Source organism: Leguminivora glycinivorella, chromosome 20 (assembly GCF_023078275.1).
Source record: "Leguminivora glycinivorella isolate SPB_JAAS2020 chromosome 20, LegGlyc_1.1, whole genome shotgun sequence".
Taxonomy (NCBI): Eukaryota; Metazoa; Arthropoda; class Insecta; order Lepidoptera; family Tortricidae; genus Leguminivora; species Leguminivora glycinivorella.
This window is the reverse complement of record NC_062990.1, coordinates 13,933,740-13,961,456: the sequence shown is the minus strand read 5'-3', so window position 1 is coordinate 13,961,456 and position 27,717 is coordinate 13,933,740. Positions and strand designations below refer to the sequence as shown.

General features: G+C 37.6%; 2 protein-coding genes across 3 annotated transcripts in view; one reads left to right on the top strand and one right to left on the bottom strand.

Moving 5' to 3' along the window:
* Positions 1-25,303, top strand: part of LOC125236953 — a 30,111-nt gene extending 4,808 nt beyond the window's left edge. Inside the window, exons 3-6 of the mRNA XM_048143872.1 lie at positions 20,832-20,999; positions 21,739-21,882; positions 22,795-22,871; positions 25,059-25,303. Coding sequence (XP_047999829.1) covers positions 20,832-20,999; positions 21,739-21,882; positions 22,795-22,871; positions 25,059-25,143 — 474 coding nt within the window. The 3' untranslated portion in view covers positions 25,144-25,303. The remainder of the gene's footprint in view (positions 1-20,831; positions 21,000-21,738; positions 21,883-22,794; positions 22,872-25,058) is intronic.
* LOC125237081 lies at positions 299-2,061 on the bottom strand. 2 transcript variants are annotated; one of them, XM_048144033.1, is made up of 2 exons: positions 738-2,061; positions 299-420 (listed from the first exon to the last, which is right to left on the bottom strand). In XM_048144033.1, exons 1-2 carry the CDS (start codon positions 1,840-1,842, stop codon positions 329-331), a joined length of 1,197 nt encoding a protein of 398 aa, XP_047999990.1. In that variant the 5' UTR covers positions 1,843-2,061; the 3' UTR covers positions 299-328. The 2 variants fall into 2 exon arrangements, with proteins under 2 accessions (XP_047999990.1, XP_047999991.1); XM_048144034.1 differs by having other exon boundaries at positions 742-2,061.
* Positions 25,304-27,717: the final 2,414 nt, after the last annotated feature.

The window sequence follows — 27,717 nt, the reverse complement described above, 5'->3', positions numbered from 1 at the left end:
GCGATGTTATCAAAAGCGTTGCTAATTTATCTTGGTCTGACTCTATTTTATAATTTACTCGTACTTCCGATTTTTTTGAAAAATGTCTTAAAAATTCAATTTATAGCCTACTGTACTATATCCACTGCGCCATTACCCTCTGATTTATTAGATTCCTATCCATTACGGTGCCATGGGATCCGCCAGAATCGAATTAAAAAAACCCACGACTTGTTCACGAATAAAAGGAGCGCTTTAGAACGGGTCCATTTTATTTTGAGTAAGTTTGTAACCATAAGAACCAATGTCTTCACTTCACTTCACTTTTTAGTCTATGGCTACCGCGCAGTTAAGCACAATTCTGCCAAAAACGAGTATCGAACTTCACACGGCATGAGGATAGAAAATAAACATAGAGCAAAAAGATAGACTGGGTAATACCTGCAGAACAATATAAGAAAATGACAAACAAAAATTACTTATTCTAAACAAACATTCTTTTGATTATTATATTATTATAATTTAATACAAAAACAAACATTTATGTTCAACACTAAGTAAAAAAGGTGCCTTTTAAAGGACAATATTGTTTTTTGACATAAATTTACTTATAGCATACACCACTTTATTATTACTAGTTAGGTACAACAATGAAGACATATTAGTAGGTAAAGGTACATTAATATTTGGAAGGTAGGAATAAAGATCAGGAGATTTGTTGTTTAGCGGACAGTTAAAGAAAATATGATCAATATTACCAACTTCAGTACCACAGTCGCATATAGGAGAATCTTTCATTTTAAAACTATGTAATTGCTCGGACGAACAAACACGACCTAATCTGAGTCTAATAATAATGCTAGTGTGTCTTTTAGAAAGAGATCTATTTTTGAAAAACCATGGACGGGATGGGATAGATGGCTGAATTTCAGAAAAGAAGCATTTCTTAGCACGGGTCCATCGGGTAGCCCATTTTTTCTTCATGAACTCGAAGGGGATGTTCAGGATATCAGGCGAATATATTTTAAAAAAGGAGTCATCCCCATCAAGAACAGCTTCTTTGGCGGCTATGTCCGCCTTCTCATTACCTACTATGCCCGAGTGACTAGGGATCCAAACAAATACTATCTCTAAGCCAGCAGAATGGCATTCAAAAATTTTGTTTTTTAGTTGACAAATAAGATAGCTACGTGCGAAATTCTTGAAAGGGCGTAACATAATAGACTGAATTGCACTGAGACAGTCAGAAAAAATTACGCATTTTGGCAACTTATGGACAAAGATATATTCTAGAGCTTTTAAGAGGGCCAAGCATTCACCAGAAAATACTGACGCTTCAGGAGGAAGTTTAAATTTTGCTAAGATATCCGAGTTTGATATGAGAAAAGCTGCCCCTACACAACCCTGATCCGATAATTTAGATGCATCAGTAAAAAAGAGCCGATGACCTGAATAGTATGAGTGAACAAACTTAGAGAAAGTCGAATTAGCAGAAGGAGACCCTTTATCTATGCCAATATTAGTTACGACTTTGGGTACATGCGTAAGAGCCTCGAAAGGAACAGAATAAATAGGTAGAGTAGAAGATTTCATAATAGGGGGTTTAAGAGCTGCTATTTTCACTAGACTATTAACCAAATTGGGTTGATCTTTATTACGCCAGTATGCTTTGCTTGACCCATATAATTGAAGAAGACGCAGTTTTGGGAGAAGAGGATGAGAAGATAGTGCAGAGATACCAAATAAAAAGCGGTCTGCAAGAAGTTGCCGTCTTAAATCCAACGGAGGATCCACACATTCAACCTGGATAGCTCTGTTTGGGGAAGGCTTCATGGCACCCGTAACAATTCTGAGAGCCCTCATTTGAATACGTTCTAGCACAGTGAGAGCTGATTTATTACAGGGTTCGAATATAAAAGTACCAAAATCTAAAAGGCTGCGGATTAAAGCGTTATATAACAATTTTTGAGAATATGGGTGGGCTCCCCACCAAGCACCTGATAGGGCCTTAAGAATGTTAATATTCCTTTCGCATTTTTTAGCTATATAAGAAAGATGAGAAGAGCCCACAAATCTCCGATCAAAGAACACTCAACCAATGTCTGTTTGTCGAAATCAATGTGTGTTGACGTAGTTTGACAAATCTGTCAATGTCAAAAGTGACGTTTTTGGTAGAGGAGGGGTTGATTTTGACGTTGACACCCCAAAACGCAATATAGTTTTCCAATAAATTGTATTTTAATAGCAAGAACAATTTAATACTGCACTGACAAAGCCTTTTATGCTTAAAACTAGATGGCGCTGATCGCAGCATAAAAGTTGCCAAAATCATATTTTCCTTAAATATTTTGCGTGTTTTTATTTTTTATAAGAACAATGGACATATTTATTTATTTTAAAATCATGACATTACTTCAATTTAACTGCGTTTTAATGCGTTTAGCAAAATCTCCACATTTTAAGTCAGTCCATATTTTAACCATAAAATACCCGCAGATATTCTCCTCAGAAAATAAATAAACTTTAGCATTCGTTAAATTTCTCCCTGAAACACTCTCAACTCGTGTTCTAAATTTGAACGGAATTCAAAATGGCGGAAACTTTATGGTTTTGTTCGAAACTTTTTAACAAATGTTTCGGCACGTCAACTCTTTGCAAGTCCAAATTTCGTGACATTCGAACCTTTAAAGAATTCCAAATTAAGATAGGGACGATTGACTATTGTCCCGGATTTGTAAGTTCACATTTTGGACACATTTGTTTTGAAGTATGTTGCGATGTGGCTAAGTCGTATCGTTTGCCAAATCTAACGATTAATTTCGAATTGGTTGAATCGACTAGGCCATATATACAAAGAGGCGCTTAAATAAATATACGATTTCTATCAACTTACTGAAATGTCATTTGAATCGAAATGACAGACTGCCACAGCACTAGTTTAAAAAAATGAATGATAAATGTCATAATAAGTAAATCCTGCGTGATAAATTCGTAAAATACTAACGAAGATCCGCAAAAATGTAACACGTGCTAGATTATGTTTAAAGTAAGCGAAATATTCTTTTTAAGTACTTGACTTTTTTAAATATTATTACAGAATTTTATTCAAAATTTCATTAGGACCGACCGGTCCGGTTTGACGACCGGTCTGGCGCAGTCGGTAGTGACCCTGCCTGCTACGCCGCGGTCCCGGGTTCGAATCCCGGTAAGGGCATTTATTTGTGTGATGAGCACAGATGTTCCTGAGTCATGGATGTTTTCTATGTATATAAGTATTTATATATTATATATGTATATCGTTGTCTGAGTACCCACAACACAAGCCTTCTTGAGCTTACCGTGGGACTCAGTCAATCTGTGTAAGAATGTCCTATAATAGTTATTTATTTATTATTTATTTATTTATTTATTAGGTTGCGCGAGTTTACGTATTGTGGACGCTGTCATGTGTCAAAAAGAGGTTCTTACAAATCTGGGACAATAAAGTAACAGTTTTTGTTGTTCAAAAACCTCATTGGTACGAGTCAGGGTTCGGATCCGGGATCTCTGAATTGAAATTCCATTTTACCGCTAGGCGACCAGTGGTCTATTTAAAATAAAGAAATAAAATAATAAATAAATAAATATTATAGGACATTCTTACACAGATTGACTGAGGCCCACGGTAAGCTCAAGAAGGCTTGTGTTATGGGTACTCAGACAACGATATATATAATATATAAATACCTATATACATAGACAACACCCATGACTCGGGAACAAATATCTGTGCTCATCACACAAATAAATGCCCTTAGCGGGATTCGAACCCGGGACCGCGGCGCAGCAGGCAGGGTCACTACCAACTGCGCCAGACCGGTCACCATATTGGTTATTCACCATATTGACTGACACTTGACACTGACAATTGGGTGCTTATTTCTGGTTTGATAAGTAACATTATTACTCAGCGTCATTCCTAGTTGAACAGGCAATGAACGGCGAAGTGTAACTGTCGGGCGAAATTCTCATTGTTGTTAAATAGGCCACAGAACTTCATAAATTCATCAATATAATATAGCCTTTGCCCGCTTTCGCTCGAGTTAGAAAGAGACAAAAAGTAGCCTATGTCACTCTCCATCCCTTCAGCTATCTCCACTTAAAAAATCACGCCGATTCGTCGCTCCGTTTTGCCGTGAAAGACGGACAAACAGACACACACACTTTCCCATTTATAATATTATATAGTATATAGTATAGTATAGTATGGATATGTCTGCTAAATATCTCTTACCAACTTCGAACTTCCGAATAGTATTGATAGATAGCAATATCGCTCAGAGCTTAGACAAGTCTATCAATTCAGTTTTGAGACTTGCAACAAGTCATTATAACTTTGAAATTACTGTATTTGCATTTCAATTGCTAGTACGTGCAACATAATATCTGCATATATTGACATTTGTACAAATGTTTAAACGTATTCTGTGTAATCGATAGTTTGGGGTTCGAATCCTGGTAAGGGGTTATTTGTGTGATGAGACTGACGAGGTGAGTATGTTTGTTCTTAAGTTATAAATAAATCATTCATTCATTCCTTCGCATTCATTTATTCATTCAATCATTCATTTCTTCATTTATTTAACATTGATCTATTTATTTATTCATTCATTGATCTTGGATTCTTCAACCTTTATTAGACTGACTCCACTTACCTACTTAGTGGAACCTATTATTGTCTTGAGAAGGCGTTGATCGTCGGACCAGTGGAGGGCCATCGTAAAAGAGCCGGATTACCCACGCGCTGGTTCAACACAATAAAGAAGGTCACGCGCGTTGGGCTCCAGGGATCCTTAGGAAGGCAAAAGATCGGCCTGAGTGGAGAGCACTGCAACGTACAGCGACTTTGGTGGTCACGACCCTCAGTCATGAGGTTTCGACGAAGAAGAAGATTATTGTCCCGGATCTGTAAGTTCACATCACAGAGAACCTCCTAGGGGTTGGTCTGTGGTTCACATTTTTGACACATTTGTTTTGAAGTATGTTGCGATGTGGCTAAGACGTATCGTTTGCCAAATCTAACGATTAATTTCGAATTGGTTGAAACGATTAGGATTATTATGTACGGATGTTCGAGGCGCTTAAAGAAATATACGATTTCTATCAACTTACTCAAATGTCATTTGAATCGAAATGACAGATTCTGCCACAACACTAATTTAAAAATAATAAAAATGAATGATAAATGTCGTAATAAGTAAATCCTGCGTGATAAATTAATATCGTAAAATACTCACAAACGAAGATCCGCAAAAATGTAACATGTGTTAGACTATGTTTAATGTTATCATTTATTTCAGGCAACTTTAGTCCACACATATTCACAAATAAAGAAAATTACAACGAAAACTTAGGTATATCAAATTAAATTAAATTAAGGATAGACATTTAAATCAATTTCACTGTGCACTGATTCATCAAATAATTCGATAACTCAATAATTCTTATAATTTAAAATAAAAATGTATGACATCCAATAATAATAATAATAATATGCAGCTTTAATATCCTTCCTGGCTGCATGTATGAGGCAGTGGACCACATGACAGTCCTTCGTCAACCAGGAGGCAGGGATGGCCCCCCTGGCCCGCAGGACTTCATAAGGATTGAGCGAGGAATATTCCAGGGTGACAGTTTGAGTCCATTATGGCTCTGCCTAGCTCTGAATCCCCTCAGCACGCTGCTGAAGGATTCTGGGCTAGGTTGCCGGCTTCGGAGAGAGGGTGAAGTCATCTCTCACCTTCTGTACATGGACGATCTCAAACTATTTGCACCGAACACCCAAGACCTGATGGTGCTATTGAAAACCACAGAAGTTTTCAGTACCGCCATCAGAATGGAGTTTGGTGTCGATAAGTGTGCGGTTATGCATGTACAGCGGGGGGAGGTTGTAAATTCAGAAAATTTACAACTTTCTGAGACGATTTCGTTCAGATCTATCTCTGAATCAGAAACCTATAAGTACCTTGGTATGTCACAGTCGTTGGGTATTGAGGATGTTGGCATTAGACGGTCGGTGAAGGAGCGTTTTTTCAGTCGGCTCACAAAAGTCCTTAACAGTCTTTTGTCAGGAGGCAACAAAGTGCGCGCCTTTAACGCCTGGGTAATGCCTCTACTCACATACTCCTTTGGCATACTACGGTGGACCCAGACTGAGCTGGACGCCCTGGATCGGAGGGTCCGTTCACTGCTTACCACACATCGTATGTTACACCCGCGCTCGTCTGTTATGAGATTGTAAATCCCACGGAAGTGCGGAGGTCGAGGCTTCCTAAACGCCAAAGATCTCCAGAACCGTGAGGTGTACAATCTCAGGAATTACTTCATTAACAACGAGTGTGGGATGCATCGTGATGTGGTGGCAGTTGACGGAAACCTCACGCCGCTCTCCTTGGCGAAAGAGAACTGGCGCAAACCCGTACTTGATTTCTTTAAATATTATTAAGTACAGGGTTTTATTTAAAATTTCATTAGGTTGCGCGAGTTTACGTTTTGTGGACGCTGTCATGTCACATGTGTCAAAAAGAGGTTCTTACAGCTCTGGGACAAAATTTAATTTATGTCATGTTCTAGGTATGTGGCTTGTCTTAAAAACACATGTTCTTTTAACGACACAGCGATTGCACCATCCTTGCGTTATCCCGGCATTTGCCACGGCTCAAAATTCAATATTTATGATTCAAAATCAACATTTACCAGCGGTATTTCCGGACCGATACGACCTTCAAATCTTCAAGAAAAGAGCGTACACCCATCTTAAAGGCCGGCAACGCACCTCCAACACCTCTGGTGTTTCGGGTGTCCATGGGCGGCGGTGATCGCTTACCATCAGGCAACCTGTCTGCTCGTTTGCCTCCTATCCTATAAAAAAAAATATAGACAAACTCTATCAGCTAGCTTAAGGCTATCAAGTTAAAATTTGTATGAAATTACTTTGCACTATAGTGGATAAAATGCAATTTGGCTATCTGTTTTCGAATAGCAAAGTAAGCCTTTACCCGTTAATGTGGTGAAAGTTACTTTTTCAGATCCTCACATCTGATTTCCAAACGCGCTATTTAAATTGAACCTGCGAAATTCATTTCACTTCCAAAAATACGTTAAAAATCCACCGATATTCCGTTAAAAAAACTTTAGCAAACTACCTAGTCCCTCCATCACACCGTCACCAAACTGCGAACAGAATTTACCGTCAATATATTCCTGTAATTTGATTTGCTTCGAATAATATCCCAATTTCAACTTCTAAAAGTCCTAAAAGCGCAGAAAATTGTAGGGAGATAAGACCTTTTTTAACTGCGAGAGTATTATGTCCTAAAAGAACGGAAAATTGTTGAGATTTAAGCCCTTTTTGAACTTAGAGAATAATATAGTGCCATGTTTTTTGCGTACATTGGTCCGCGCTCTGACGTATGACGGACATTAAATTTGCATCTCTCATCGCGCGCGGTGTTTGATAAATTGGACCTTTTAAGTTGGACGATGTTACACCGTTGCGTATATTCATAAACATTTATTTTGTTTGATTGTCTGAAGTTGAACAAGAGGACATTACAATACAATACAATACAATTGGGACCGTGCGCGACGACAACGCCACGTGACAGTGACAATATTGTAACCGCTGTGAAGCGAGAAGTAAGTAAACATTGTGAAAAATTAATGAAATCTTGTGCTATTTTACTACATTAGACAATTTTGGACGATGGTGGTTACAAACATTATCGCCAATAACATTAAATCGTTGTTTTCAGTGAGAAATTAACAAACTGGTGACTAAAACGGGGTTTCGTGCCATCGCTCAAGAAAACATTTTCCAACCTGAGACGATGAATAAAGGCTATAAATTGGTGCTAGCTGGGCATTTTCTACAGATTGAAGACATTATTCCACCATTTATACCTATGTGCAATAAAGTATAAATAAATCATTGGCTTTTGAAATAGTTGATCAGTTCACTGTCTCTGTTCATCCTGTCATTTTCATAGGCTAATTACTTATAGGAATTATAAATATCATTGCAGGGTACAGGGTTTATTGTAAAATAAAAACAAACTTGCTATAATAACGTTTAATTATAATATACATTACAAAAACTTGTTTCATTTACTTGAAAATATTGGAGGTTTACCAGATATCACATCAAATACAATCATGAATGCGATGAAATAAGTTCTCAGGAATTTTATTTAAAATGTGATAAGCCTTCAGTGGATGGACTGCTTCTGCTTCTATTGTTATCGTGCTCCTTCTTCCCATTGAAACCTTGATATTTACGCATTTTCGTGAATCCGTTTCGATTTGTAAACAGGAGCACAGATGAGGAAACAAATAAAATGATTTTCGAACATAACTGGGATTGGTTTCCACGTCGGCTTTTCTACCTCCAATAAAATTTGCACTATAAATTCACCGTAAATTCAATTCAATACTTGTATCCAACTTGTATCAAATGATTACGCGCTATAAGTAAAACTTCAGAGATTGGACGACACTTTTCTTCTTACGGCAACTATTCACTTAAACGGTGGTTTCGTTTCCACTACGGTCTTGGAAATAGCTAGAATTTAGTCGCTACTTTTCTTGGAGTTATTACAATTCACCATAACAAATTTTACTGGGCCCGTATTAAATTTATCTCAAAAACGACATGAAAATGTTTACTGCAATATGGATTTGACAGCGCAAGTCAGCGACTAAGATGTCAATTTTGGCCGTAGTGAGCGCTGTGATCGTTTTAGCAACCCCTCCACCCGCTTTGCACCCTGCCAATACAATAATCTTTATTACACACCTCACAGAGTTTTCAAGTAATGTACATTGTTATCTCCTCTCAACTTAAATTTCTGGGAAATCGAGCTTTGCTCGGAAAACACACTGAAACTTTAAAATGCGCGTTTTGCCATAGATAAGACCTACCTAGGTCGATTTTTGGCAAATCACGTCGGGTGGAGGCGCGACTTTGCCAGAACTTACTGTAACACCACGAATCATGTCCCTACCGTGTGTAGAGTCATATGATGTCAGAGTGTTGGGCGAACTTTCCAGTACTTTCAGCAGAAACTTTAACACTTATCAACGTGGAAAATACATCAGTCACACTCATACTGACACACTTGCCCTCACGTGACGGGTCCCTTGTAAAACACATTTACACAAGTATCATTATAGACCTACTGAAATCGCATGAATTCGCATGAAATTCGAGTAATCTTGCTCAACTTTGTTAGACAAAATCACGAAAAACTTACTTAGAAAATATCACGTAACGGCCAAATCACAATTCAATCATTTTTTTCTTACTTTCTTTCTTTTTTCTAACTTAACTCCCGTGAGATTCAAACATATTTCAATATATATATTTTAAGCGGGTTACTCACGTGTTAAGTCGATATAGCGTTCGACATGTTTCCATCCATTTTCGAGGATCTTTCTCAAGAGTAGCGACCCCGCCTTTACATGTCGAGAGCAAGACGCATACTGTCTCGACATGTAAAGGCGGGGTCGCTACTCTTGAGAAAGATCCCCGAAAATGGATGGAAACATGTCGAACACTATATCGACTTAACACTGTGAGTAACCCGCTTAATAGTTATTTGTTATACAAGGGGGCAAAGTTGTATTTTAACGCCGAGTGTGGAATCGAAAAACGAGCAAGTGAAAGGATTCTATAGTTGAACCACGAGCGAAGCGAGTGGTTCGAGAATATAATCCTGAACTTGCGAGTTTTTTAACACACGAGAAGTAAAATACATTTGCACCTGAGTGTAACACAAAACTTTTCCCCTCACTATATAACTACAACGCAAAAAATGCGTTTATCACTGCTTCAAGTAGTTCCACGGGTGGTAAATCATCTTTATTACTAGATTCACCTACTTTTATCAATTTTAAAGCAGTTAATTTGACTTTATTCAAGGTCAAATTACTTTACCCACTAGTGGATAAAATGCGTTTTTACCCGCTGGTATTAAAAGACAAAACACGTGTTTCCGAGATAGTGAGGGGAAAAATATATTTTAATTTTTTATTTTCCGTTTTCAGGCTTGATATCATTGTAAAATACCAAGATGTTAATACGTATGTATACTCGTATTATTACAAGTGACTAAATAGTTTAAATACTGTAAAAAAATCGTCTTAACGGTGTGACAGGCGGACAGCTTTCACGATTTTTTGTCGACCAATAAAAAACAATTGGCTCCAATGCAGGGTGAAATCAAGCGCTTATTTGTTCTATAAATTCTACATAAAAGAATTATTTACATATCGAATCATGCCATACAAATATTATGTCTGCCCAAAATCTATATTTGTCTTTTCATATTTGAATACAACTGTAAAATACATACTCTAAAGGCAAGCGGATTGATTACTCGTTTCGAATTTTAATATGGTTCAAAAATTAAAAAGTCCATAACTATAATAATTATTATATTATTCATATGTCTTTCCCATCACGGAACAATGGTGTTCCGGACCTTTGGGAGGCGTGCGCGGGGCCGGAGCCAACGCGTAGAGGCCCTTTTGACACTTTAATGAAATGTAAGGGGTACACCGAGCGGATGCTGCCCTTGACCGTATCATGGGACACACGCAGAGGCAGCACCCGCCAGGGTGTAAGGACTATTTGAGAGTTAATGGAATCTAAAATGAACTGGGCTATTTTGATGAAAGTGATGGACTAAATACTGGGCTATGGATAAAAAACCAGACGCCTGCCTAATAAAATGGTATCCAATTTTATTTCCGGCAGACGGTGACTCGTCCCCATAAGATGGGCCCCCACAAAAAGCGACATTCAAGATGGCTCAAGGGCAACACCGGTGTGGGAACTCAAGGGTGTTGAGAGGTGTACACCGCTTTCTGCCCAGTGGCTGTCAAGCCACTGTACCAACTCGCGTCTTATGCAAATTTTCACTTCCACCCCTGGAGCATATAGCCCTAACGACTCCACTCTGGACGGCCAGCCAAGGCAAGCCAGAGGTAGAGAGTACTGTCCCACCCACCCGCCTTACGGGTAACAGAACTCCCCAGAAGCACTCGGGTACGTGGGGTCGCTGTTCCCCAACAGCTCGCCACAAGCTGCCCTGCGTTGACTGATTGCACTGGTTAAACCAATGGGCGATGGGGTCGTCACATTTTTACTATCATATTATTCATATTATTAAACTGAGTTCAGACGTGCAAGTTATTGCTGCAAGTTTTGAGACAGAAGTATATGCAAGAAAGAGATGCAGATATTTGCCACTCACTCTTACCTATAGTTGCGTCTCAAAACTTGCAGCAATAACTTGCTGGTCTAAACTCAGCTTTACAAATGGGAAAATTTCTGTGTCTGCTTGTTCGTCTGACTTTCACGGCAAAACGGAGCTACGAATTGACGTGATTTTTTAAGTGGAGGTAGTTGAAGAGATGGAGAGTGACATAGGCTACTTTTTGTCTCTTTCTAACTCCCCGCTTTCCTAAAATTGGCGGTGGAAGTTTGTATGGATCAGTCCGCAAGTTTCGAATTTAACGCGAGCGAAGCCGCGGGCATAAACTGTTAATTTTTAGGGTTCCGTACCAAAAAGGTACAACAGGAACCCTTATGGTGGGACTCCGTCTGTCTGTCCGTCTGTCAAATTCCTAAATATCTCGAGAACTACTAATGCTATCAACTTGAAATTTGGAATAGTTGTGAACATTGTGAACCTCTACAAATAGAAGGTATAATTTTTTTAAATTTATTAATTTTAATTGTAGAAAATGGCCAAAATGAAAGGGGGGCAAACTGTAAATTTCAAATTACTAGGTCAAGTGGGGTATCGTTAGAAAGAGCTCAAATTGAACGTAAATAAACTATTTTTTATATTTTTTTTGTTATGAAAAAAAAAAAGAATTTTGAAGGAAAATGTAAAAAAAATACCGTTCCCCCCCCCCTTATCTCCGAAGTTTACCAACGAAAAATTATGAAAATTTTAGGAAACAGTGGTTTTATGCTAAATATTATAGAAAAAATATAATCGTGTTTGTATCTTGAAAACTTTTTTTTTTATTCACAAAAAACTTTTCACATTTTTACTTTTAATTTACCCACCTTTGCGGATGTATATAGTACTTAAAATTAATACGAGATGTTACGTAAATCATCTTCTTTCCAATAAAGTAAAAATTGTTTAAATCGGTTAACATGTGACCTATACTTTTGTCTTCTAGTCAAGTCGTTAGTTATGTGAAAACATGAGATTATTTTAACTGGCGAGTTTGAAAGTTTGTACGGAACCCTCGGTGGGCGAGTCCGACTCGCACTTTACCGGTTTTTTATAAATAATGTCAATTTCCAAGGAAGAAATTAACTGCGTTCGTATGGAAAATTAATCATCACCTCTTCTTTCAATTGAAATGAATGACGAGTTAATATTACTTCCGAAATAATACAGTTTTATCTCGACAAATTGTCTAAAACAATACAAAAACGAAGCTATTGAAAATCCAGGAAATCATCTTAAATACGAACCGGCGGCGGAAATGAAGGGCTTTTCAGACAAAAGACGGGGAACAAAGGTGCGACGAATTATAGAGTTGGGAATAAGTTTTTCGCAAAAAAAAAAAACATTTTTTGCAAGAAAATTTATTGACTGACCTTGAGACTACCTTTCTTTAAACAGTCATCAACTGCTCTCCGAGACGTTTCTATAAACCCCTTAATCGGTGCGGATACGACGTTTCATAACAGAGTTCCTATGACCATATTTCTGCTCCATCATCAGATCAGTCCATGATACCATAATATTGCATTGTCACGTGATTTACGTATACTGTGTGAAAAATATCAGCTCAATCGGAAACCGGGAAGTGGGTCAAAAGCGTCTACGTTTTGACCAAAACTAACATAAGTAAGTACTAAACAAGGCAAGTTAAGAAATAAATAAAAGCTTATAAAAACTTAAGTCTTAAGGCTCTTAACTAGGGATGTAATGATGAATTGAATGAATGAATGAAATACATAGAATGAACGAATGAAATGAAAAATAGAATGAAGGAATAAATTAACAAATAGAATGGATAAATAAAATGAACTAATGACATGAATGGAATTTTATTCAAGAAAACGTTTAGGGGATCGGCATTTATTTGTGTGATGAACACAGATATTTGTTCCTGAGTCATGGATGTTTTCTGCATGCATTTATCTATATAAGCAAATATATAAGTAAGTATATCGTCGCCTAGCACCCATAGCACAAGCTTCGCTTAGTTTGGGGCTAGGTTGATCTGTGTAAGGTGTTCCCCAATATTTATTTATTTATATTTATTTATGATTAAAAATTATCATTTATTGGTAAATTTTACCAGCCAGCTTAAGATATCAAGTCAAAATTTGTATGAAATTACTTTTCACTCTTTTGGATAAATTGCAAACACAACACAATTTTGCTACCTGTTTTCGAATAGTAAAGAGAGCCTTTACCAGGTAGTGTGGTGAAAATGCAATTTCGATACAGATACTTTACAGGAAACATTTTTAGTAACAGTTGATGGTACCGAAACATTTTCAAACAGTAAATTGTCCGTAGAAGCGCCAAGTCTAGAAATATGATATGATATTTGCGATAACAAATGATTACTCGGATATAAATCGGTCGAGACGCGAGCTAGAAGTGAGAAGTCTCTGCCATCTATAAGTATTGGGGGGCTACCATTGGTACTTCCGTTTAAAAATTATTATGGAATGAAAAACCGGCCAAGAGTCGAACTCGAGCACCGATGGTTCCGTGCAAAATTAATTAAAAAAAAATGTGAAGTCAGTAAAACTTTAAGGTTTTCAAGATTTTTCCTCTTTCAAAATGTCATAATGAATTTAAATACCTAATGTGTCCATAATATTGTCTTCGATTATCGCGATAGTTACTCAACTTCATTATACGCGATATAATCTGTCTCCATAGTTTTATTTCGTAATGTGTCCATGGTACCTACTAACGAAGTACCATAAACAGAAGCTATACAAAAAATAAGAAAACTAAAAACAGCGATTGACAATCTTAGCCCATATTAGAGTATATTGTGCAACAAGGGAGGTAAGGGGGATTTTGTCGACGAGTGTAATAACTCCCGAGAGCCGCAGGCTGGAGAGAGTTATAGACATGACTTTACAAAATCCTTACCTCCTGAGTTACACACAATATTTTTCATCACATTTGAGAGGAAAACACAGAGGAAAAAAACCGGCCAAGAGCGTGTCGGGCCACGCTCAGTATAGGGTTCCGTAGTTTACCGTATTTTTCTCAAAAACTACTGAACCTATCAAGTTCAAAACAATTTTCCTAGAAAGTATTTATAAAGTTCTACTTTTGTGATTTTTTTCATATTTTTTAAACATACGGTTCAAAAGTTAGAGGGGGGGGACGCACTTTTTGTTTCTTTAGGAGCGATTATTTCCGAAAATATTAATATTATCAAAAAACAATTTTAGTAAACCCTTATTCATTTTTAAATACCTATCCAACAATATATCACACGTTGGGGTTAGAATGAAAAAAAATATCAGCCCCCACTTTACATGTAGGGGGGGTACCCTAATAAAACATTTTTTTCCATTTTTTATTTTTGCACTTTGTTGGCGTGATTGATATACATATTGGTACCAAATTTCAGCTTTCTAGTGCTTACCGTTACTGAGATTATCCGCGGACGGACGGACGGACGGACGGACAGACAGACATGGCGAAACTATAAGGGTTCCTAGTTGACTACGGAACCCTAAAAATCATAAGGCAAAACCTTCAATGAATGGCGGTGTTGTAGGTACTGCCCGTTGCTATGGCAACGCGGTCAAACACAAATTGAGATGCCGTCACAATTTCCTTTTAGATTGCAAATTATAACGATTTATCTACGTGAAATTTACGAAATAAATGTAAAACACACTGAAATAATTATAAAGCACAAATAAAATGCATTTTTCATATCGTATAATATTTTTTTATAGCTTAATAGTCAAATTTTAGTAGTGCAAAAAAATCCTTGGCTGATTGAAACATCCTTTGCCTGAAGTATTGTACGGATTGTATTAATTTTTAAAACTAAATCCATTATTCCCTTGGGAATAAAATAGTACATTATTCTTCAGTACACGTGGACGCAATGAGACCTTTAAACAGCAAATGTGATGAAAAATATATTTTTAAAATGACATGTGTAATATGTAAATATGCTACCTACTCTACCTAGTTGTGTATTAGTATTATAAAGACCTTCTAATTTTCTAAAATAAACATTTTCATTTCATTAAAAACACTGACAGTTTTTAAAACAGTATGAAAACACGAAGGGAATATTCCTTACAAAACACTGTCTTTATTAAAATTTATTTAAATCCGGGAGTTTTTTGTGCCGCGTTGTCCCACTGTGCATAATTCTGTTTCGGTATTTTTTCGTCTAAATTAGGGACTAGTTCATTTTTAAGACGGACAAACTTTAAATAATTCTACGTAAACTCACGTCCGCTTTCAGAAGATGGATACTGCTCAAATTTCAGTGCTAATCTTAGCAATCAAGAGATTGAATGAAAACGAAATCGTGATAACCCAATACCAAAGACAAGTCTAAGAAAAAAAAGTACCTCAAAGCCCTAGAGAAAAAGGTACGGTGGCCTAGAAGGCGTTACACCTTTGGAGAACGCTCGGCTAGATGGCGCTAATATTAATATGTGACATTTTAACACATATCAAGCTAACAATATGGGCCAAATTGTCAAAACTGAGGTTCAAAAGTTTTAAGCTTGTGTCGACAGATGGCAGTCTATGAACTGTAACTACACATTTTACTTACACAGTAACTTTCTATAAAGCCTCCGCCACACATAAAGCGTTTTGATAGCGTAGCGTTAGCGGAGCGCAATGATAGCGGTGCGCCGGCGGAACGCTGGCGTTCCGCTGGCAATCTGCGCGCATTCAACTCGCAATCCGCGCTCGTTAGTTCCCGCCGGCGTCCGCTGGGCGCAACGCCAGCGTTCGTGCGGCGCACCGCTATCGTTGCGCTCCGCTACCGCTCCGCTACCGTTCTGCCTACGCTATCAAAACGCGCATGTGTGGCCGAGCTTTAATACTCGATCCTCTTTGACCAATACCTACGTCAGGTCGGCTAGCCGAATGGCGATCAATCGCTCATGGAAACGCTCACGAAACGAAGCGCTAGTAGATATCTATCTCTATCGCGCTTGCCTATTGGCGCGACAGAGCCAGCGGCGTATCGCTTTCGTTTGGCGTCGGAGAAATGCCATTCGGCTACGGAGCCAACAGAATAGACCTCATATCCCACAGTCGATTTCTACGACACGCTCGGAAGAACAGTGTGTGGTGAAATTTTTAACCCGGCACCACACTAGAAATAACCACAAAATTAAAATTTGGAAAAAAACCCCGACCGCGACATAGAGACTGATTTTTATGAAACTGGCTAAGAACACTCCCGACTAACTCAGGTTTAAAAAAAAAAAACTAAATCGAAATCGGTTCATCCGTTCGGGAGCTACGATGCCATGCTCAAGAGAGAGCTCGGGTACACATACAGACACTTGTAAAACAAATAACACAGTTTTTTTTAAATAGACAGATAGACAGACAGACAGACAGACAGACAGGCAGACAGACAGACAGACAAACAGACAGACAGACACGTCAAACTTATAGCACCCCGTCGTTTTTGCGTCGGGGGTTAGAAAACTGCGTTCGCCGAAGCCGAGTTGTCAGTCTTTTTATATACTAGTCACTTGTCCAAATTTACATACACTACACGTATTTTGATCCCACTTTACTTTATGGCTTGCATTTTAAGTAGCATGCAATTTCTTTAGCATTATGAACTAACTGACGAGCTGTTTGTTTTTGACTTTATTTAACGTTCATTTTGTTTTGATTACTCTAAAAATTAAAATTTTGAAAAAAAAACCCCACCCGCCACATAGTAGACCGATTTTCATGAAACATGGCTAAGAACACTCCCGACTAACTCAGCTTTCAGACATAAAAAACTAAATCTAAATCAGTTCATCCGTTCGGGAGCTACGATGCCAAAGACAGACACACACACAGACAGACAGACACGTCTAACTTATAACACCCCGCCGTTTTTGCGTCGGGGGTTAAAAATAGGTTTGTTGTTAACTTATGTTTTAATTTTAGTTCTTATTTCATAGCCTACTCCAAAAACAAACAAATTAATGTCAATCGCCGATCAGTCTGAAATGAAATGAAATGAAATATTTATTTTCCAAGTAGGCATATCACAATGCGCATATTATGAAGGTCAAGTAAAGCTACGTCGGCTCTAACCCTACGCCTCAGCCTCGAGAAGATTTCAGTCCGTATCCACTATGGGACCGGCAAGAAACTCGGCGGGCCACTTCTTTTCAAAACATTACATCTTATAATTAACATGCATTAAAAAACAAGATACAATTTAAAAAGCAAAAGTATTCATCAAATACCTACTCTATGGAAATTAATTTCAATAAATTATACAAAGTACAAAGCTACTATGATTAATATGAGATGTTAGAGATGTATAGAGTCTCTAAGTGTCAAAGTACATCTAAAAAAAAAAACAACTTTTTTAAGACACCAATGGGTGGAAAGAGTGTGGTGATTCATAACCCGTCACCACACGGGGGTTACTTGATTGTTTTGTACCTATTTGTATGTAAAGATCAATTTTGCTATTCGAAAACAGATAGCAAAATTGCATTTTATCCACAAGAGTGCAAAGTAATTTCACACAAATTTTAACTTGATGCTTTGAGCTGGCTGGTAGAATTTACCAACAAATAATTATTTTGAATCATAAATGTTGAAAACGATTGCTAGATTTGATTTAGTTTCATGTTTTATAATAGTCAGTATTTTGTTGTGTTGGTGTGGTGAAATAGTACATTACGATACAAGTGCGTAAAAAAGGAAGTTAGAAACGACCGAAGGGAGTGTTTTAAATCGACACGAGTTACGAATTTCCTTTTCGCGCGTGTATACGACGTTTTTCAGTACAGATGAGCCTCCGAAGTTTCGACCTGGCATATAATGAACCACTTCTCGCTCTAGTGCGTAAAAAAACACCATCTGTACTGAAAAAGTTTGTTTAACCTACGTACTTTGAAACCCTGGCAACGCTCAAGATTCCACTTATTGGAGTCTTTCGCTTGCTCGGGTATCAATATTGGCACGTGCGGTTAAACAACAACTTTGCCCCCTTGTAAAACAAATAACTATAGTTAAAACCAGTTATTTAGAACGTGAGTTCTAGTAACATTAGTAGCTCCAAACGGCTAGGCTATAACTCAGAAGGATTACAGCACTGATCAATAGATCAGGGATGTGATCTAGAATTCTAGGTCTAGCGGTGTTCCTAGATTTTTAGTTTTCAATAAGATATTCTTTCTAGCCGGGCATAATATTAAACACCTATATGCATATTAAAGCAATTAATATTATGCTCAGCTAATTGCAGTAAATAGTTATTTGTTTCACTCGGTGCCAAAATTTGCCTTGAAACCCTCGTAACGCTCAAGATTCCACTTTTAGAACCACTCGCTACCCTCGCGATTTATTATTGGAATCTTTCGCTTGCTCGGGTATCAATATTGGCTGATAAACACAAACTCCCACCCGTGTTGCGTTGCCCGTGTGGTGACGGGTTAAGAATTTCACCACCCCCTTTCTTCCCGTGGGTGTCGTAGAAGGCGACTGTGGGATATGGGGTAAATTGTGGCGTAGGCGAGAGGCTGGCAACCTGTCACTGCAGTGTCACAGTTTCGTTTTCTTTCAACCCATTATTTGCCAAGAGTGGCACTGTAACTTTAGCAGTTTCATGTGCTCTGCCTACCCCTTTATGGGAAATAGGCGTGATTGTATGTATGTATGTAAACACAAACTTTGCCCCCTTGTAAAACAAATATAACTATTTTAAACCCCCTAAGCAAAAACGACGGGGTGTTATAAGTTTGACGTGTTTGTCTGTTTGTCTGTCTGTCTGTGCGTGTGTCTGTCTGTGGCATCGTAACTCCTGAACGGATGAACCGATTTAGATTTATATTTTTTGTCTGAAAGCTGAGTTAGTCGGGAGTGTTCTTAGCCATGTTTCATGAAAATCGGTCTACTATGTCGCGGTCGGGGGTTTTTTCAAATTTTTTTTATTTTGTGGTTAGGTTATACTATAGATAGATAGATAGATAGATAAATTCTTTATTCAACCACAAACTTACATGCTTTGTAACACAAAACAAAATAAAGAAAGACGAAATACTAAAAAGACTTAACATAACATTATACAATAATTAGGACACTTATTAATTTAACTGAAGTATTGGTCGTGGAATGTCAGTTGTGGTATAGAATAGGCGCTGACTCAGCATACATGCTACGGAAGCCGCAGCGCTGATCTTCCGTCAGAACCTTATAAACTTAATACTAAGGGAACGACCTAGTGCAGCGCAAGTCGATATATATTATATTTATAGAGTGTACGAGTAGATAATAAATAAGCAAAATATTATTACAAGTATATAATGTTCATTAAACGCAATAAGAGTAAAGTAGTAGTAAAACTATCAAACAATCTCATAAGTACAATGATTTGTTTATGGCCTGAAAAATATCAAAACAAGTATTTACATCGTACATTAACAGATGATCTACATTATCCATAATAATGTAACAATCATAATTATTTTCTGATTACGACTAACATTATTTTTTTTACATTTCCCACTCAGTCGTTTATCAGTTTCGTATTGAAAATGATACGCCATTTTTGTTTTGTGTTTATTTTTATTTCAATAATTGGGATTCTTGAAACGGTAAAGTATTTTGACTCCTAAAATTATGAAAAATATATATGTAATAGGTATCCAAGCTAACATCTGCAGTGAAAAAGTATCCATACTAATATTATAAATGGGAAAGTGTGTGTGTCTGTTTGTCCGTCTTTCACGGCGAAACGAACGGACGAATTGACGTGATTTTTTAAGTGGAGATAGTTGAAGGGATGGAGAGTGACATAGGCTACTCTTTGTCTCTTTCTAACCCCCCACTTCCTTAAAAGAGGGGGTGGAAGTTTGTATAGAGTATGGAGCAATTTTCGAATTTAACGTGAGCGGAGGCGCAGGCAAAAGCTAGTGGCTTTATAAATGTAATTTTTAACGAAAATAGGTCGCATAATGGTCCATCACTTTACTATTTATTCAAGATGATGAGAGATGTTATACAGGTTGCACTTCGGGGAGTGTGCTCAAGAGCTACACGAGCTTATTCCACCGTCCCCATTCTACCATCGGACTCTTAGACGCACGGCAGGTCTCCATCCTTACTTGGTGGATATTCCACGAATCCGCACGAAGCGCTTTGCTTCTTCTTTTCTTATGCGCACTGCCAAGGAGTGGAATTCCTTGCCGGCGGCTATATTTCCGAGCTCATATAACCCGGCAACCTTCAAATCAAGAGTGAACAGGCATCTTCTGGGCGAGCTCACTCCATCGTAGGCCACGTCTTTGCCTTTGGCTAGTCTGTGGTCAAGAGTAAGCCCATTTATAATAAAAAAAATTAAAAAAAAAAAATATTCCAACTATCTCGTTTACATACTTTATTTATTGTGGCTTAAACTTTAATAAGGTACAGGAGGGATACCGGGTAATTAGCGCACTCTAGTTAATTATCTAAGACATAGAAAATTATATATACTTATTGATTACTTGAAAGAACCCGCCAGACGAGTTCCTTCCCCTGTGGCTTTTATAAAATGTACAAATATGAATTTAGTCTAATTTCTATAACTTCCAGAAAAAGTACAAAGTGCAACTCATATCCGCAACCGCTTGCGAGTCAGAGTGTAAAGAGAAGTTGGACCCGACAGCAGTGTCCTACGTCACGGGAGTGAGGGCTTTGAACAAACACACTAATGTCGCCACGACGAACTTCACAGTATTGCGCGAGGCGGGACCTATATCAGTAAGACATTACATTCATTCATTCAGTTGATCATTCATTCAGTCATACATTCATTCAATCAGTCATTCATTAATTCTTTCATCTATTTATTTAGTCATACATATTCTGTTCATTCATAACAGCGGCAGCGCTTTACTACACGCCCCTTCTGTACTAGAAACCAGTGTTCTATATCACTGGAATGAAAGGCTTTGATAAAACACACAAATGTCCTTACGACGAACTTCATAGTGTTGCGCGAAGCGGGGCCTATTTCTGTGAAAATCATTCATTTATTCAGTTGATCATTCATTCATTAATTCATGCAATCAATAATTCGTTAAATCACGCAATTATTCATTTATTAATTCATTCAGTCATACACTCATTCATTCATTCGTTCATCCATTCATTCAGTCATTCATTACAGCCCTTGACATGCTTCATATTATAGGAACCAGAGACTAATAACACCGGAGTAAAGGCTTTGAACAAACATACAAATGTCGTTAGAACGAACTTCAGTGCGTTTTCACATTATCCGATCCGATATCGGATGTCGGAAGGATTTCAAAGGCAAAAATGTATCAATATCGGTCCGACATCCGATATCGGATCGGATAATGTGAAAACGCGCTTACTGTATTGCGAGCTGCGGGGTATATTGCAGTGAGAAAATCCCGAAACACCAGGGTTGGCGTGTTCCGGCACTTTTAGAATACCACTTACCTACCACTTTTAGAATACACTTTTGTTCCAGATGAGTCTAAAGATCTACCACCTAAAGGGATCCCGAAAGTCTGAGACCTTCAGAATGGAGAAGGTGGATTGTCACAACCCTATCACATATCAGCTGGTTAGATTGATCAACCTCAAGTTGACTGACGACTGTAAAATTGTGCCAGTAAGTCTGCACATAAGATATAAGGGACAGCGGGGCAAATCTCGACTGGGGGGCAAATGTAACTGGTCCATTTTTCCATGTTTTACAATGTTTGCATTATTAAATAGAGTGTCCACCGGTTATATATGGTAGGCGTGTTCGGTAGATACATGTAGAACTCAACATCACAGTGGAAGAATGGAGAAAATTGATCAGTTACAATGGCCCCCCAGTCGAGATTTGTCGCGCTATACCTTAGGGCATAATTTTTTTTTAAATATTCATTTCATTATTTTTCATACCTTTTTCTATTCTGAACTATGAGTTCTTTCAATTATTTATTGTTAGGAGTAATGTTAAATCATAAATCATAAATAAAATCATAAATCATTTATTTGCGTGAATAGGGTCAGATTACAGGTTACATAATACAAAATGTTCTCCTTATTCAACCGTCCACAAACAGCATGCAAATATTGTTCTTAAACTAAGTATTCACTACAATACCTAAGTATTATTTTATATACATTATGTCAGATAGTCTTTGAGTGAGTAAAACATTTTATTTAATAACCATTCATGCAAGGCTTGCTTAAATTTATTAAATGGCAAACATTTGATGTCAGATGGCAAGTTATTATATATTTCCACGCACATTGCGGTACAATTTTTATTAAAAATAGCAGTTCTCTTTTGGGTTCCCGCTACCAGTCTTTCACCGTTTCTCGTATTTCTAGGGTATATTTCACTAGCAGTAACAAATAATTCAGGATGTTGTTTTACAAACTTGGCAATTTCAAAAATATACAAGCAAGGTAATGGCAGAAGGTGAAGGATAGGTGTTAAAATGTCCCAATTTATTTTTCTCTCCTCTGAGTTACAAATTTGTAACTAAAAAATCCAATTATATTACTTCTTTTTGTCAATTTTCAGGGCAACTATGTAACTGAGAACATTAATCCTCAGGACTTTTCCTGGATTCTTGCAAAGGCTGTTGGTGAAACTGGCCGGTAAGTATCTACCTATGGCGTTAGAAAAAAAAACAAAAGATAGTCGTTTTAGACGAATACTCGTAACGTGTCGTAACTCATGAACTGGGATAGATACCAGTCAATAAAGAAAAAGCGATCAAGCCCACTGGTGACGAAGCCGGGAATCGAACCCGGGTCTCCAGGCTGACGTTATAAACCGCTACACCACCCTAAGTGTGTTTTCACATTATCCGATCCGATATCGGATGTCGGACCGACAACCCATACATTAACCGCACGTGCCAATATTGATACCTGAGCAAGCGAAAGATTCCAATATTGAACCGCGAGCGTAGCGAGTGGTTCAAAAAGTGGAATCTTGAGCGTTGCGAGGGTATCAAGGCCCGAAGGTTAAACAAACTTTGCCACCGAGTGAAACACAAAATTTTTCACCACACCAACACTAACAAAATACTGACACAAAACATCAAAATAAATCAAATCCGTCAATTTATTCAATATTTATGATTCAAAATCATCATTTATAGGTAAAATCTAGCAGCCAGATTAAGACATCGAGTTAAAATTTGTATGAAATTACTTTGCCCCCTTGTGGATAAAATGCAATTTTGCTATCTGTTTTCGAATAGCAAAGAAAGCCTTTACCAGTTGGTGTGGTGAAAATTATTTTATCAAATATTGTAGCGGGGGTGCGTGCGGGGAGAGAGAAGGGAAAACGAAGTATCGTGAGAGGTGTATATTATGGGTGCGCCAAAGTTCATATAAAATTGTTATATAGATTATTGGTAGTCCGAAAATGTTTCTCATACAATTTTACATTATAACGATCATTATTTATAACAATTTTATGTTAATAACTATCGTAACTTCGAATGACTTATGTTCATAATGTCATTCATCATAAATACGTTTTATACTAATGTTTATGTTTATATACTTATTGATCATAACGATTGCGAGTAATATAATTTATAGTTATATTATTGTTAACAGAACAGACATCACATGTGACAGTCCAGTTAGGTGCGACGACGAGCATAGCGAGGAGGAGCGTGTTAGGTTGACCGTGAGCGAACCAGAAACGAATTTTTAATGTAAATTGTATATGTCACTGTAAAAGCTTCAAGCGCGTTTCTATAAATGGCACAAGTTTTTCATAGAACTTCCCCAAATCTTTTTATAGTATTTTATGCAACTGGTGGTTAAAAGAGGTCAAAAAAGGTGAGTGGCGTGGGTAACAATTTGAGGCGGAGCCGAAAATTGTTAATAAAGACGCCACGAGCATTTTTTGACTCAGTTAAACACCGTTGCATACAATACTTTTTCTACGACCAAGCACTTATTTTGAAAGAAAATTATAAATTCAACAAATACCTACTTTCAGTCATCTTAGTTATCTAGTGGACCGCCTACCATTTTGAATATGCAGTTTGAGTGCAAACATGAAAATAAAACTGTCTATGGTATGGTTCTTTGAAGCCTGGCCACTAAGACGAATCGAGCCGAGTTGAATCGAGTTCTCATACATTTGAATGCGATTCGACGCGTCGCCAATGAACGCAGCAGAAAACGAAGGAGTCTCGACTCTGCGAATTGGTTTGTTAAGTTGGTAGCAATGTATTTACTGAACTTTAACAGCTATATCGTGCTACTGCTACTAAATGTTTTCAGGGTATAGACTAGATAGACTTGTCCTGACATCTTTTATGTAGGGTTTTAAAGTTCTATGCACGACCTTGTAACTCACGAATAACAGTACGGGAGTAGAAAAAATAATTTTATGATGAATGATTTTCTTAAACACAAAATTATGAATGTTATTAAATATTTGTATAGAATTTATGATTAAAAATTGATATATGACTAAATGATTATTATGAACAGTGATAGTAGTACTATTGATAATAATGAAACAAAATTATGATAAGTAAAATTATGAGAAATGATCATTCGGAGCACAAATCGGTATAAACAATAATTTTATAACAAATAATTTTATATGAGCCAATATGGACCCGTATATTATATACAATAACACGTACAGTAAAAGTGAAAGATTCAAAAGAGAGAGAGAGAGAGAGAGAGAGAGAGAGAGAGAGATAGAGAGAGAGAGAGAGATCGCCGAAAGCTCATCGCTTTTGGTGGGAACCAGTGACATAAGTATTTTTTGTATAATATTTTAGATTTATTTAATGTATGTTTCAGATACGATTTCTTCATGTATTATTATACTGAAAAGGGGCTCGCAATATGCAACAGTATTATTTGTGACATCCGAGAGAGCCACTGATTATTTAATAATATTTATCAAGAGTACCTATTCGGATTCGGAATAAAATTATAATCAACATTTTTGTTTCATTTTTTTTCCATCTCACGTTGTAATAATATATAATACATAACACGGTTATTAGGGTTGCGTACCTTAAAGGTACAAAAGGAACCCTTATGGTGCGACTCTGCCCGTCTGTCCATCTGTCATTGTGCCTACTAAATATTTTGAGAACTACTTGTGCTATCGATAAATAATAAATTTGGAATAGTTATGAACATTGTTTTTTTTTTTAGGGTATCTTTTATTTACGTGTTATTTAATTGACTAAGTGCGTTTTCAAATTATCCGATCAGATATCGGATTTAAAACTGATACATTTAAGCCGCCACATTTGATTTTTGCCTTTGAAATCCTTCCGACATCCGATATCGGATAGGATATAATGTGAAAACGCATTAAACATACAGAGAAAGTTTTGAAGACCTGTTCACTTTCGCCATACTATTAATTAATTTTTCACCACACCAACCTGATAAAGGCTTTCTTTGCTGTTCGAAAACAGATAGCAAAATTGCATTTTATCCACGCAAAGTAATTTCATGCAAATTTTAACTTAATGTCTTAAGCTGGCTGGTAGATTTTACCTATTATTTATTTATTTAAACTTTATTGCACAAATTATCAATAAAAAGTACAAATGGCGGACTTAACGCCTTAAGGCATTCTCTACCAGTCAACCATTGGGCAAACCAGAAATAGTTAGTTTGGTGCACAAGATTATAAAGCCTTTAATGATGATTTTGAATCGTAATACAAAATGAATTGATGGATTTGATTCAGTTTGATGTTTTATTAGTCAGTATTTTGTTCGTGTTGGTGTGGTGAAAAATTTTGTGTTTCACTCAGTGGCAAAGTTTGTTTAACCTTCGTGCCTTGAAACCCTCGCAACGCTCAAGATTCCACATTATGAACCACTCGCTACACTCGCGGTTTAATATTGGAATCTTTCGCTAGCTCGAGTATCAATATCGGCACGTGCGGTTAAACAACAACTTTGCCCCCTTGTAAAACAAATAACTATTTCCTCGACGCTTCTTCTCTTATTCGTATTCTCAACCCATCATCATCATTGGCCACGACATGTTAGCAGATGATTGTTGCAGTGTTTTTATTGTGGTACCGGTACATCGTCTTTGGTGGCTTAGTAGTCCGATGGCAGTCCGACACCTTTTGCCACATCTGTCACAGGTGAAACGCGAGTCAAGAGGAGGAGGAGCTCTGGAACGGAGCCTTTTCTGCTTAAGGTTGTCGAGCCAGGCTTTGTCGTGCTCCATCACCCCGTCGGATAAGTCGCGGCGCCATTCAGGTCTCAAGCGCGTGTCTCCCAACTGTCTAGGTTTATACTAAAAGATTGCATATCCAGTTTACAGGAACCTTTGAACCTTAACATTGGGCGGCCCACAGGTCTTTTGTCGTCAGCAATTTCCCCAAGCAAGACTTCACGCAGCAGTCTCTCGGGACCCATAGGTACTCTGAAAAGCAAAAACTTCACTCTAAAGCAACCCAATGATTCAGTGAGTTCGGGAGTTAATTCATACAAACGTGTGTCTCCCAGTTTTGGCGAAATTAATTAATATTTTTTACAATAGGCGCCTTGAGTCATTTGTTACTCCTGTTCCGAGGGAACTGTGACTGCGGACTTGAGAAAAATAATGTTTTCCCCTCACTAGCTCGGAAACACGTGTTTTGTCCTTTAATACCAGCGGGTAAAAACGCATTTTATCCACTAGTGGGTAAAGTAATTTGACTTTGAATAAAGTAAAATTAACTGCTTTAAAATTGATAAAAGTAGGTGAATCTAGTAATAAAGATGATTTACCACCTGTGGAACTACTGAAAGCCGTGATAAACGCATTTTTTGCGTTGTAGTTTCCTCGATATAGTGAGGGGAAAAGTTTTGTGTTACACTCGGGTGCAGATGTATTTTAGTTCTCGTGTGTTAAAAAATTCGCAAGTTCAGGATTCTATTCTCGAACCACTCGCTTCGCTCGTGGTTCAACTATAGAATCCTTTTACTTGCTCGTTTTTCAATGCCACACTCGGCGTTAAAATACAACTTTGCACCCTTGTATAACAAATAACTATTCTCTTTTGACGGGTATAGAGTAAACTAAACTCGCCTCATTCGGTGATTTTTTTTATACCACGTCGGTGGCAAACAGGTATACGGCCCGCCTGATGGAAAGCGGTCACCGTAACCTATGGACGCCTGCAACTCCAGGGGTGTCACGTGCGCGTTGCCGAAACTTGTGCACTCCTTTTTTGAAGAACCCCATACTGTAGTTCATTGGGAATACCTCGACAGGGAGCTCATTCCACAGCCGGAGCGTTCGCCTAATTCGGTGAAACAACCAAAAATCGTGTTTCGGAATAGTGTTTCAAAGCTTATCACCGAATTAGGCGTGTCACCGAATGAGACGAGTTTACCCTACCTAACCTAATAGAGCAAGAGCCTTGGGCCACCAGACATTGATTTCTTTTCTTGAGAATGAAAAAAAATGGGTTAATGTACAGTTAGTATCAACCACG